The 14,277-nt window shown below is 45.2% G+C and overlaps 1 protein-coding gene across 1 annotated transcript in view; it reads right to left on the bottom strand.

Annotated features, from left to right (window-relative positions):
• The window catches only part of SYTL5 (synaptotagmin like 5), a 370,633-nt gene that overhangs the window by 24,492 nt on the left and 331,864 nt on the right, over window positions 1-14,277 (bottom strand). Inside the window, exons 16-18 of the mRNA XM_082245444.1 lie at window positions 11,278-11,439; window positions 4,208-4,319; window positions 3,910-4,039 (exon numbers count right to left, since the gene is read on the bottom strand). Coding sequence (XP_082101570.1) covers window positions 3,910-4,039; window positions 4,208-4,319; window positions 11,278-11,439 — 404 coding nt within the window. The remainder of the gene's footprint in view (window positions 1-3,909; window positions 4,040-4,207; window positions 4,320-11,277; window positions 11,440-14,277) is intronic.

Here is a 14,277-nt window from a genome sequence, read left to right as displayed (position 1 = left end):
AATTCCAGACCCCTGCGCCCAATCTCCGGCCCTCTGGAGCTCTCCACCAATACTTGTCTTTTGTCTGGTCACCTGACACAGAGTCTTCACCACCTGTTCCCCAGTGCTGGATGGTTTGCAATGATGCTCTGTATCATTGTACTGCATGCGCAGTTTCAGTGGTGACATCCCATAGGAGGTAGGCCCATGATGCTGTACACTTGGGGTCCTTTCACATGGGTGGTCTGATCAGGTCCTCCTGTCAGTTTTTCAGGTGGACCTGATCGGACCCTCAATTCACCTCTATCAGGGGAGGGCTGGGAGCCTTAGGCCTGAGGGGCATTTAAAATTTTTCCCTATAACTTTATAGAACTGATCCAAACTTGTACCAAAAATAAGAAGGAATTTGCAAATTTGTTTTCTTGGTCATAATAAAGAGAATACATGCTAAAACAAATCCCATATAATATATGCATATAGTATACACAAAATACCTGTTAGGGGGGACTTTTGCACAGTAGGCACGTAACCACTTCCAGTCACTCTGCACAATACACAGCCAAGGCTGTAGATGGTTTAGAAGGAGCAGTGGTGCATCACCACCAGTGATATCACTGCTTAGTACAAAACATGTCCAAGCACGTTGTGCGTCAATGGCAGCATGATCAGATAGATGCACCAGATTTACTAAAACTGGTGCAAACAGAATCTGATGCAGAAAAATGCAGCTTTTTCAATTACGCTTTGACAATAAAACCTAGAAGCTGATTAGTTACTATACTGAGCTGCACTAGATTCCGGGTGCACCCATTTTAGTAATTCTCCCCTTTCCTCTGGACCAACTGCCGGTATAGGATTGTGTATATGGGATTGTATGGTTGGGTTTTCTTTACTGTTTTTGTTCTTTATTGGTTGAGCCAGATGGACTTGTGTCTTTTTTCAAACTGACTAACTATGTAACTATGAGTAGGTGTTGCCACCCTACAAGAGGAAGTTCAAAACTCAGAATGATATGTTAGGAACAAGAGCTAACATTTAGCTGATTTTTAGATCAAAATTAATAGATACTGTGCTATTGATATTGCCAGAGGTAAGGACAATCCATTATTAAAGTTAGTTTGTGGTTTTACATACACTTACAATGCTCAGGTACAGGAATATTTCCCACTATAGACTATAAGAATTGCCCTGAACCACATACAAATAGCTCAGGCACCCTGGCATTTCCATATATAAAATGACAAAGCTCATCCTAAATTCTATGTGAGCCTTAAAGTGGAATTTCACTCTCCTAATCAACATCAATTATTTTTAATCCTCATGCTGCTAAATAGATAGGAAAGTATATTATATTTACTTGTTTTAAACTTTTTTTTTTTTTTTTTTACATTTCTTTAGTTACTTCCTGGTTTCCTGCCTAGGCAAATTATGTCATACATCCCAGGAACATTCAGGAGGGAAAGAGGAGATATCTCAGCTAAGCACACTCTCCTGTATGCATACTTGAGCTAAGGGCAGAAAGTAAATGCTACATGAACATTTGCCCTTACTCAAGATGGCCAAGGCCAGAAATGCTAGGGGGTGATTTTTAAAGAGATTCCCCAACAAAATAAAGCATGGAGGCATGAATGGATGGGGGAGTTTGCTTTAAATAATAAAAATGAATTAAATTGTATTTTTGGTTTGTGGTGATTAGAGTGCCAGTGAAGATTCGCTTTAACCATAAACGTATTTGCTCTCTTTTGGTCTCTTATATATAGAATTGAAAGCATTTTGTTATAGCTGTTCAAAAAGGAAATACACTGAGCTTACAAGCTCAAGTGCACTCCACAGTGTTATCTCAAGCAGTTATCAAACCTGTCCGATTCACTTCTGTGAACTACAGAACACCTCTCTGCTAGGTTATATAGATGGTAGAGTAGGAAGGGTTCTGTAGTCATACAGTGATAGCACTGATCCTTCATAGATACAGTACACTGAGTAAGTGCAGTCATCCTAGCACAGAAACTGTTAGGCCGGGTTCACATATGTGCGGCCGCGGTTCCGAGCACGGGGTCTGGTGCGTTCCTGTTCACCTGTTCAGGTGAATATCAGGTCCGAATTTGTGCCTGAATTCGCACCTGAACTGACCCAAACACGTACAGGATCCTTCTGGAATGCAGACCGCTGCCAACCCTGACATGTGTGAACCGGTCCCAATTGAGAGCCGGTCACACTCACATGTCATGCGAACTGGATGCGGGGAAACACGCCTCCAATTCGCACATATGTGAACTCAGCCTTCCTGCTAGGATCACTAAGTGAAAATTAACCACTTTAAGACCGGAACATTTTGCTGCTTAATGACCAGGCCCTATTTTGCGATTCGGCACTGCGTTACTTTAACGGACAATTGCGCGGTCGTGCGATACTGTATCCAAACAAAAGTTATGTCCTTTTTTTTCCCATAAATAGAGCTTTCTTTTGGTGGTATTTGATTACCTATGCGATTTTTAATTTTTGCGCTATAAACAAAAAAAGAGCGACAATTTTGAAAACAAAATATATATATTTTTCCCATTCTGCTATATGACATTCCCCCAAAAAAATGTAAAAATAAAATTTTCTTAACATTTTAGGCCAATTTGTTTTCTGCTACATATTTTTGGTAAACAAAATCGCAATAAGTGCAAAAGTTATCACGTTTACTAACTACGGGAAAGATTTATGTCATTTTTATAGTTTTTTTTTTTTACTAGTAATGGCGGCGATCTGTGATTTTTTGCGGGACTGCGACATTGCAGGGGACCAATGACATTACTACAGTAATCAGTGCTAAAAATATGCACTGTTACTGTAATAATGACACTGCAGGGAAGGGGTTAATACTATGGGTGATCAATGGGTTAAATGTATGCCTCATGCTTACTGACGTGTGTGTGTGTGTGTGTGTGTGTGTGTGTGTGGGGTGGGGGGGTTCTGTGACACAGACAGAGATCCCAGGTTCAGCTATGCTGAATCCTGTGATCTCTCCCTGTCTGTCACTGAGAAGATCCGCCTGCTTTGTTTACATAAGCAGGTGGGTCTTCTCACACTTTCCCCGACGATCGGGGAAGAAAGACGGCCTCTCCTCCTCCAGGCCCGACTCCCGCTGTGTCTAAACACAGCGGGAGCGAGCCTCCGACGGCGCGCCGCCGAGACCACTAGGAGTCCAGCGACGTAGGTCTACGTCGCTGGACCCAGGGGAGCCGCACTGCCGCAGTAGGATTACTGTGAGCAGTCGGCAAGTGGTTAATGGAAAAAAGCCTAAATAAAGCAATACAACTACTACATCTAAAGACTGGTAAAATGCAATATATTACGCATTTGTTCTTGGGTTTTGATACAATTTAAACAGTACATTATAGCATAACTCTGCAGTTACACTGGGGTTTTTATAATATTTATGACACATTCAATACAATACAAAAGGTGTGTGAGGCATAAAAATGATGCAGACTATAAGTCATCAAAAAAGAAAAAAAAAAAAGGAAAAATTTAGAAAAAAGTTTGAGGCTCCTTTATATTTAAAACTCATAGCTGCAATATTCCAAAAACAAAATCAGAGAAATATTTTAATATTTTATATCAAAACTCTCACTGCAACAGCCCTGTTAAACCGTGATGGAAACTGTTTATGCTCTAAACAGGGGTCTTCAAACTATGGCTCTCCATTTGCTCAGGAACTACAATTCCCATCAAGCCTAATCATGTCTGTGAATGTCAGAGTTGTACAATGCCTCATGAGATGTGTAGTTTTGCAATGGCTAGAGGGCCGTAGTTTGAGGATCCCTGCACTAAAAAAAAACTGTTGAATGCATGTTCTTGAGGTAATAGGAAAACTGCAGAATCAGTTTGAAGCCAATTTCACATTATTATGAAACACATTACAGAAAACATTTTTTGCCTTACCCTTTGACAAATGTGTCTGAAGTCCCCCCGGATTTCACTGCAGTTAGATTTTTGGCTTCCTTTATTAGTACCTCTAGTATTCCTCCAGTTGGCATGGGGATTTTCTTTGACCTTCTAAAACTTTTCTTTCCTACAGAATGAAAAAAAAATTACAAAAAAACATTCTACCAGTTGTGTTTTCCCATTCTTTAAAATAAAAGGTGAAAAGAGAAAGATACTTAGTAGCTATAAAGTGGCTCCAAAAGCCAGGTAGTCTGAGCAATAAACTACTGATGGCTACTTCGTAAAAATGACTTACCTACTGTCACTGGTTCCAGTGGAAGAGTGAGGTTTTTCTCAGGAGGAATGTAGCGTAACCCAACTGTGATTTCTCCTTTATACTGCAGGGGTACATCAGATGTCACGTCCATCTAAGAAGCAAAGTCAATGTGTCCATTAGTTTGCACAATTTACCGTATTTCCTTTCTAGAATGTACATTTGTTCTAGATCAGTGGTTCTCAACTCCAGTCCTCAGGACCCACTAACAGGCCAGGTTTGCAAGATAACTGAAATAAATCACAGGTGATACCATTTGCTGCTCATTGATTGCAGTACTCTAGTCTGCATCTCCCCAAGGTAATACTTAAAATCTGGCCTGTTAGTGGGTCCTGAGGACCAGTGCCATCTTAAGAGCATTAAAGGGCCCTGGGCAATGCAGTGCACTGGGTCCCCGCCTACAGAATCATCCAGGAGAATAAAAATGCAAATTATCGATAAGGCAATATTTATTGGTACAGCAGTGCCAGGCTAATGACAGCTTCCAAGTTCGGCGGCTGAGTCCGGTGAACACACACACAGATGGGATTCAGACTCGACTGTCCAGTGTGTGCCTGTTCCCATGGGGGCAGACAGGCATTCCTGCAGTTGTGGGCTCCCCCAAGTGGCCTGACAGCAGCACAGGGCCGACAGGCGCTCGCAACCTGCTGGTTCGGCGGCGGGATGCACACTGGAATCCGAACTAATGCTTGGCTGGGGCTGGGTCGCCCATTCGGTAACTGCAGTTGAGAATCACTGTTCTAGATGGATATTGAACATTTTTTTCTTTGTTATACAAACATTTGATTATTTTTTAAAATTTTTTGACAATTTTTAGGCATTTTATCAAGGCACCCCTGCAGAAACCTCAAGGCACCCCATGGTGCCAGGGCACCCTGGTTGAAAAAGGCTGCTCTAAGCTCTCTTTGCTATGGAGATACCAGCCTGTATGCCTGGTGTGCCAAGCTGGTTAGTTCAGGGAAGGGGGGGGGGGCGATGCTAAAACTGAACCTGCATGGGAGGGCGTGGCCTGGCGCAGCATGTAAGAGGACGCGTGTGAGAGGAGCTCCGCCGGACCGATATCCTTTACCGCTAATCCTGCAGCCCTCCGGGCACAATAATCCTCTCTTCACCTCCCACACACCCGCGGCACCGACCTCCGCATGTCTCCGCCGAAGAAAGGCTCCGAAGCTGCGGCAAAACTAGCTGCATTCCGGAGACTGGAGAAGGAGGCCCCGATCCAAGATGGCGCCGGCCCGCCGCTCGTGGTGGAGGCGCCTGAGAGCCCTGCTACATCTAGGGTATTGGAAGCGATTGCCACTTGCCAGACCATGCTGACAACTAAAATCGAGGAGGTGAAGGTAGATATATCATTGATGCGCCAGGATATGCAGAAGCTAAGGGACAGAGTTGGTGAGGCTGAACACAGACTTAGCGAGGTGGAAGACTCCCTCCCCCCATTACAAAACTCCTCAGACAGGCTGCAGCATCAAGTAAACCTTATCCTCCAAAAACAGGATGACATGGAGAATAGGCTGCGCCGCTGTAACCTGCGGTTCATTGGCCTCCCGGAGGGCTCTGAAGGTGCAGACCCCTCATCCTATTTGGAACAATTGCTCATTCAGACGTATGGCAGAGAATCCTTCTCACCCACTTTTGTTGTGGAACGTGCACATCGCCTCTCAGGGCGTCCCCCCCCTCAGGGTGCACCCCCCCGCACATTCATCGCTAAATTCCTGAACTATCGGGACAGGGATGCCATATTACGCCTGGCCAGAGTTAAGGGGAACATTCCATTTGGAAATCACAAAGTAGCGATTTTCCCCGACTTCTCTGCTGAGGTCCAGAGACGCCGCAAGGGCTTTCTGGAGGTCAAACGCAGGCTGCGTATCAAGAATATCAAGTACTTCATGTTGTACCCAGCCCGTCTTAGAGTGGAGGGTGAGGACCGAGCCCACTTCTTTGAGGATCCGGAAACCGCCATCTCCTGGTTGGAAGGATTGGAAGCCAGAGCCTGACCACCTTGCCCTGGCGACTTCATGACACTTTCTCCCTTATTGCCTATGCCTTTCACTGCTGCAGGGGTGGAGGGGGTTTTGTAGATCCTGCGGAACTCAAGACTTTGCATCCCCCCCCCCTCCCCCCTCATTTCCCTGGCCTACTGCTCCTGTGTTTGACCGGCGGAGCGTCCTAGCTCCATGAATGGAACTGTCTTTTCTGTTCTCTTCCTATGGATTTCCACCTGCCCATAGGCTTTGCTACCCAGCGATACACCTGTTGGTTTTCGCCCCCTACACCCGCTCAGGCGTGTGTTTGCGCCCAACTCCCCTGTTGCCCCCTGCGACTTTTGTTGGACCTGGGCCCCCGGGTCCCCTTGCTTATCCTAGCTGTATTTTGCTGTATTTTTGTTGACTATCCTGGGGGTCCCTGGCTCCCTGGTTTTGCTCTTTTCCAGTCGCATGTGGGCCTGTTCTGGTTGAGGTGCTTGTTTGGGAACATGCCCGCACAAGTTGGGGTTGGTGCAGGGCAGGGTGGGGGGATTGGGGTATTACCATTGTTTACAGTTTATATTTGGTACAATCTCTATACTGTTTATGTTCTATGCACATTGACCTCAAGTAATAACTGCCTGCTCTTTTACTGCCGTTTATTAATGCCAGTGTATGACCGTGAAATTTTTAGTTCTGTGGCCTTATTGCCTGAGATCCTGGGAGCCTCCGCTCCACACTCCGTATTACCCCTGCCATGGCCGCATTGAAATTGTTGACGTGGAATGTCAGGGGTATGCGCGATAAGATTAAACGGACGGCTGTCTTTAATGTCCTACGCCGTGTCCGGGCTGACATTATAGTACTGGTGGAAACACACTTGGAGGGCCGCGTACAGCAGTCTCTCAAACGACCCTGGGTTGGCTGGGTGCAGCACTCAGCATATAGCTCGCACTCCAGGGGTGTGGCGCTTCTGGTGGCCAAGTCGGTACATTTCCAGCTCCTAGGATCTCAGGTCGACCCAATGGGCAGATATGTCTTTCTCAAAACGTCAGTCTATGGGGAGTTGATGTTGCTGATGGCTTTCTATGTGCCCCCCCCCTTACTCTACTGTGGTAATAATGGAGGGATTGGCGTTTATGGCACAATGCCCGGGGGCCCCGGTGATCTGGCTGGGCGACTTTAACAATGTGATGGACTCGGGTCTGGATAGATCCGGTGGCGCCTCTCAGGCGCCGCCGGGGTCGTCCCCGACCAGGTTCTCCCGATTGTTGGAGAGCTTTGGTTTGGCCGACTCCTGGCGCAGCAAATACCCCGCTCAGCGTGCGTACTCCTGCTTCTCGGCTGCACACCATTCTATGTCACGCATTGACATGATATTGTTGTCCCGAACCCTGCTCCCCAGGTTACTGGCGGCGGGCTTCGCCCCACGGACTCTGTCTGATCACTGCCCTTTTTGGATACTGTTGCCCTTGCCCTGTAATAGACCTCCCCCGGCCTGGCGCCTGAATCCCGCCTGGCTCCCCTTGGTGTCTGATGGGAACGACATTGAGGGGACCTGGACACAATTCTTTTCTGATAATGAGGGCACTGCCTCCCCGGCTGCGGTGTGGGAGGCATTTAAACTGTTTGCCAGATCCACTATGATTTCCAAAATCAAAGCTGTTAAGGCTCGGGCTGCCGAGGAGATCTCAAGGGCAACGACAAATTTAACTGAAGTTGAACAGGCCTTTATGGCGGACCCGACTCCGACACATGAATCCCAGTATAAATTGACCTCTAAAGTCCTTTCCCAACTTGAATATGAGAAGGCGAAATCTAAGATGTTTTTTCAGAAGCAGAATCTGTTTGCACATGGAGAGCGGGCGGGGAAACTACTCGCATATTTAGTCCATTGTGAGGATAGGCCCCCGGTAGTTATTACTTTAAAGGATGACCTGGGTAATGAGATCACTGATCCTGCTGCGGTGACACAGTGTTTCCGATCATTTTTTAGTACACTTTACACCTCTAAGGCCCCTGCTGACTGTACTGACATGCATGACTTTTTGGACTCTATTGACTTTCCCACTTTGACATCCGACCAGTTGGCGACCCTCGAGGCACCCATTTCTGTGGAGGAGATTGCAACAGCCGTGTCCAAGTTCCCTAGATCTAAGGCCCCCGGCCTAGACGGCCTCCCGATTGAGTTCTTCTCCCAATATTCGGAACTCCTTTCTCCTAAATTATTGGCTTTGTTTCAATTCCTGTTCAAGGATGCAGTCCTGCCCCCTTCTATGCGGGAGGCGTTAATTGTACTCATCCCCAAGCCGGGCAAGGACTTACACGCCCCGGAGTCTTACCGTCCCATCTCTTTGCTCCCAGTTGACACTAAAATCCTTGCGAAAATTTTATCCCTTCGTCTTAACAAGGTGATCCTTTCGCTCATACACTCGGACCAGGCCGGGTTCATGCCTGGGAGGAACACCTCATTTAACCTTCGCCGGTTATTCATGAATCTCCAGGCACAACACGACGGAATGGGTGGCAGGGTGGTGGTCTCCTTGGACACGGCTAAAGCATTCGACTCGGTAGAGTGGCCTTTTCTATGGACCTGCCTGGACCGATATGGCTTTGGACCTAATTTTATTAAGTGGGTCAAACTCCTATATAGCGCCCCGGTAGCTAGGGTCCTGGCCAACGGCTGGCAGTCGACCGCCTTCCCTTTATCCCGTGGCACTCGACAAGGGTGCCCCCTCTCCCCTCTGCTGTATGCCCTGGCCGCGGAACCCCTGGCGATGGCCATTAGAGCACATCCCGGGATTCGTGGCCTACGTAGGGGACCACTAGAGGAGAAAATCAGTATGTATGCTGATGACACTTTGCTGTATTTGGAAGACTCTCGAGAATCCCTGCTCACAGCCCTTTCTTTAATTGAACGGTACGGACGATTCTCCGGTTTTCAGATAAACTGGGATAAATCACAAATTCTTCCACTCGACGAGAGCCCGCAGGCGATCGCCCCCGCAAACCCGGCCTTACAATGTGTATCCCGCATTAAATACTTAGGGATTCAAGTGACAACTAGCTCAGCAGATTATGTCCCGGATAATGTTCAACCCTTGTTCCCTCTGCTTAAGGCTAAAATTCAAGTATGGTCTAAATTACCACTGGGAGTGATGGGTAGAGTCAATTTAATTAAAATGGTTCTCCTTCCCAAAATTCTCTATGTTGTATGGCACTCTCCTATTTATCTGCCACTCAAGCTGTTTAAGCAGATGGAATCGCTCCTCAAGACCTTTGTTTGGGGTGCTAACCGGCACAAGATCTCCTGGCGCAAGCTCAAGAATCCTACAAATCTAGGGGGGTTGGCCCTTCCGGATTTTAATCTGTACTATCTGGCAGCTCAGTTGTCCCAGTTCTTTCATATAGATAAAACGGATAGAGAGCGCTTCCTGACCCTGCTCTGCCCTGGGTGGGCTCATCCCCTCGGGGACCCCCTTCTAGTTATCCTTAGGGGCGTCAGGGGCTCGTTGGAGCCCCTGTGCCCCAGATCACTTCTATATCACTATTGTCGGATCTGGGAGGTAGTAGCGTCCAGGCTTCGATGCCCTCCATTCCACACCCTTACCCCTCTGTGGCATAATAGCACATTGCGTGAGTTTCTTTCCATCCCTGATCTGTCTGTATGGAGTGGGAGGGGTATTCTTCTCCTTAGCCATATCTCCACGACCACTGGTCTGCGGTCTTACGAGACCCTGCGAGACCAGTTTGCGCTCCAGGGCCCCATGCACTACAGATACTTGCAGCTCTCCCATGCCTATAGATCTCAATTCCCTGATGGCCCTCCTGAGATGGAATCGATTACCACCCTTGAGATTGTTAAAAGTACAGAACCCAGTCACCTCATTTCCATGTTCTACTCTGAGCTCCACACACCTTCTTCGACCACTTTAGCTTTTGCACTTAAGACCCGCTGGGAGCGTAGTGTGGGGGCCATGGAGGATGAGGAGTGGGAGGATGCCCTGGAGACGTGCCGCAGAGTGTCGCCAAAACTGTCGGATCGCCTAACCCAGACCTTTATATTACACCAGGCTTATCTCACCCCACTTAGACTGTCCAAATATCGCCCAGACTTGGCCCCCTCTTGTCCTATGTGCGGAGACCCTGATGCTTCCTTCTTTCATCTACTGTGGAGCCGTCCCCAATTACAGACTTTATGGCAACAGGTAGTCACATTTCTACATGACAAAATGGGGTCTCCTCTACAACTCTCTCCTAAAGAGTGTCTCCTGGGGGTCTATCCGGATGGAGAGATGCCCAAATCCACTATCATATTTCTTCAGGAAACCTTATTTATAGCACGAAAATTGATAGCCAGACGGTGGATGAGACCCACTCCTCCCACTTTAGGGTTGTGGATTAAGGAAATTAATAGTGTCATCCCATTTCATAAACTTCTATATAAACACAGGGGGTGCCCTCAGAAGTTCAACAAGATTTGGGACAAATGGGTGCAATGCCCTGATACGGCTCAGTAGTGATGTGGGTAGCTACTTTATGCTGACCGTCCTTGTTAAACCAATATTGTTTGCTTGAGTGTTGGGCCGCATGAAAGTAACTGACTACTGCCTTATTTTTTTTTTATTTTTTTTTTTTTTTTACTGTGTCTGTTCTGTCTCTAAGTGTTAATTACTGTGAATATTTGTATTCTTGTACCCCTGTGTATTATGAATATGGTCGAAGTTTCAATGCATGGTTTATCTTTGTATTGTACCAAAAGTTTCAATAAACCTCACTGTTTTGAAAAAAAAAAAAAACTGAACCTGCATTGGAAACTCTACCCTTCCATTTTCTCTGCCATCTTTGCCTTTGTGCAGGTAGAAATGGTGATGATGTAAAAGAACAGAGACGGTGGAACATATTTATGAAGCAGTGAATGTGACATTCACTAAACATTCACAGGTGGTTATTTCAGGTAATTAAAAACACATGCACCAGAAAGATTCACTTACAGTGAATATTTGGCGAATGTCGCCTTTACTGATTTATAATTTTGCCTCTAAATAATTTCTGTCAGTCAATTTATGTAAAAATGAGATGCACCTTGGCTTGCAGTGTAAAGGTCTCATCTTCTTGATTTTCAAAGTTCCATGAGTCAAGAGGAATATTTGCTTCTCCTAAAAAGCTGTTACGCCCAAACCGATCATTATGCCACACAGATAACTGCAGTGTTCTGGTTTCCAGTTGAGTATGACTGATTACGTACTGTAAAATATATAAAAAATGCAAAGAAAAAGTAAAGAATGTTAGGTTAATAAAAAAAAAAAAGTACAGTGTACTAACGTTTACAATTCTATGGTAGAAGTGATACAAGAATTTTGGTGAAAAACAATCATAACTGAATAAGTTTTAGGAATTGGATGTCTGTGATGAACCATTAGCACATAATATTATAGACTACAGGGTAGATTTACTAAAGGCAAAAAGGCTGTGCTCTTTGCAAAGTGCAGTTGCTCCAGAGATTAGTAAATGAGGTAAGACTTCACTTTGCAAAGAATACCCAATCACGTGCAAGGAAAATAATAAAAAAAAAAAAAAGCATTTTTGCTTGCACATGATTGGATGATGGAAGTCAGCAGAGCTTCTGCTTATTTACTAAGCTCTGGACCAACTGTACTTGCAGAGTGCAACTGCTCCTTGCAAAGTGCACAGTCTATTTGCCTTTAGTAAATCAACTCCAATATCTTTTACTCAGCAGAGTCATTCAACAAAGGGGAACGCGTGAATGAATGAGTGAATGCATGAATGTGTTTGTATAATTTTATGGGGTAAATTGTGGAGATTGATATTGATAGACTGACAGGATGGGTCTACAAACTTTAAATGTAAAAAAATATTATGGCTTGTAAATTTAAAAACGTTCATAATAATCAAATGTTGGCTGCATCATTTAAGCAAGGAAGTCAACAGATGAGATTATCAACTTGTCAAACTACAATAAGAAGATCCTTTCACCCAGAGCTAGAACTAGAACCTTCAGGGCCCCAGTGCAAGTAACCATGAAGGCCCCCCCGGACCCCTGGTCAGGGCCCTTCCCTTCAAGCCTGGGACTCTTCCCACTGATACTGGGGCGCTTTACTCTCATTGCAGCGCCCTTTATTACGGTTCCGCAGCGGGACCATTTCACAAGTTCTGCAGTGGGCTCCCTTCCTGCCATCTTGGGGCCTCCCCACTGTGGTGGAATGCCAGGGCCCGGTTGCAAGTGTGACCTTTGCGATCCTGGAAGTTCTCCCACTAGTGTCAGTAGTTTTTATTTTTTAGTATTTTAATTGTATTATTTTTTTATCATTTTATTTTATTTTTTTACAATTTTACTATGACTCAGATTCAGAAAAGGAAAGAGCTGGTAAATTACATATTTACTGACCCTTTCCTGGTTCTCTATTGTGGCACATTCCCTGCAGCATCCAGCAGGAGAGGGAAGGTAGCACAGTGGGGAGGAGGGGGCTGCACAGTAGGAGGGGGGACCAGGGGAGCACACAGGGGCCCAGAGACAGCAGAACACAAGTAACCTGGATAAGAGGAGTGGCGGGGGCAGCATACAGAGGAACCAATCTCCTCCATTTTCCTCCTGCAGCTACAGGAGAAAAAAGAAGGACAGTGATTTCTCTACATGCTGCCCCTGCCGCCCCTCCTATTCAGGTGTACAGGGGAGCCGCACAGGCCCCCTGGAGCATGGGGCCCGGTTGCAATTGCAACCCCTGCAACCCCTTTAGTTACGCCACTGCTTTCACCTAACAGGTGAATGGATGGGTTGCTAGAAAACAGAACAAAAAATCTGCTGGCTGGGTGCAAAGGTGATAGTTCAAATGGGTGTGTTATAATCCCACAGGTATGGCTGCTCACATACTCAGATCTTTTGAGATATAGACAAAATAACTTCATAAAATTGAGTACTTGTGTGAAATACTGACAGTGTTCAGCCCATAGGGACAGTAGATAAGCCAGAAACCAAAGTAAAAAAAATGCTTAAATTTATTCAAGAAGTTCAATAAAAACATAAATCCATGTATATCCACTAGTACATTTTAATGCTTGCATGTGTAAAACTGACTGATTTGTCAGGTATTGGATGATTCACAGTCCCAGACCCACAGGGGAATGTACCCAATCTCATATCTCTGATGGAATGAAGAAAAGTTCCAGCAGCTGCCAAATTGCGGAGACCCGAACAACTCGGGGACACAGGAAAGCTCTGCAGTCTGGCCAGAAGGACGTCACAGCCCTACATGTAGGACGGACTATACACACCCTGTGTAAGAGGATGGGAGAGCACAGGAGACTGATACAGGAAGGCAAGGATAAACATACTATTCCACATCACTTTGCCTTATAGCACGAAAAGATCTGAAGGCCCTTACTGTATTAGCCATTCAATTCCTACCAGAAGGTTCCCTCACAACAAACAAACATTACACACTACTTTCCAGAAGGGAAACCTTTTGGATATATAGATTGAGTACTCTGGACCCAAATAGGCCTAAATGAAGAAATATAAATTCAAACCATTATCTAGTTGTAATGATTCCAGTTTAAACTGAGTACTTTTTAATGCTTAATTTAATGCTTAAATTAGTCCTTACATCCCCCCCCCCCTCTTTCTGACAAATTTTCCTTCTGTTAGGTCAGAGTTTTTGACATACATAAAGGTATTATTAATTAAATATCTTTCATTTTTCACTTGTTATTTCTTATTCTATTTATCAGAGATTATAGGGGCGGATTTACTAAAGTTGCCCTTCTGCAAGTGCAGTTGCTGCAGAGCTTAGTAAATGAGATAATACAAAGAAAAACCCAATCACGTGCAAGGAAAATTAAAAAAACAGAACTTTTTCTAGCTCATGATTGGATGAAGAAATTCAGTGGAGCTTCTACTCATTAACTAAGCTCTGGAGCAACTGCACTTGTAGAGTGCAACTGCACTTTTCAAAGTGCACAGTTTGTTTGCCTTTAGTAAATCAACCCCTATAACTCCCTATCTATATCTATCTATCTATCTATCTATCTATCTATCTATCTATCTATCTATCTATCTATCTATCT

Source organism: Pelophylax lessonae (assembly GCF_965119305.1).
Source record: "Pelophylax lessonae genome assembly, chromosome: 2".
In the NCBI taxonomy this organism is placed as follows: Eukaryota; Metazoa; Chordata; class Amphibia; order Anura; family Ranidae; genus Pelophylax; species Pelophylax lessonae.
The sequence above is the reverse complement of the archived record's forward strand: the minus strand, read 5'-3'. Positions and strand labels throughout refer to the sequence as shown.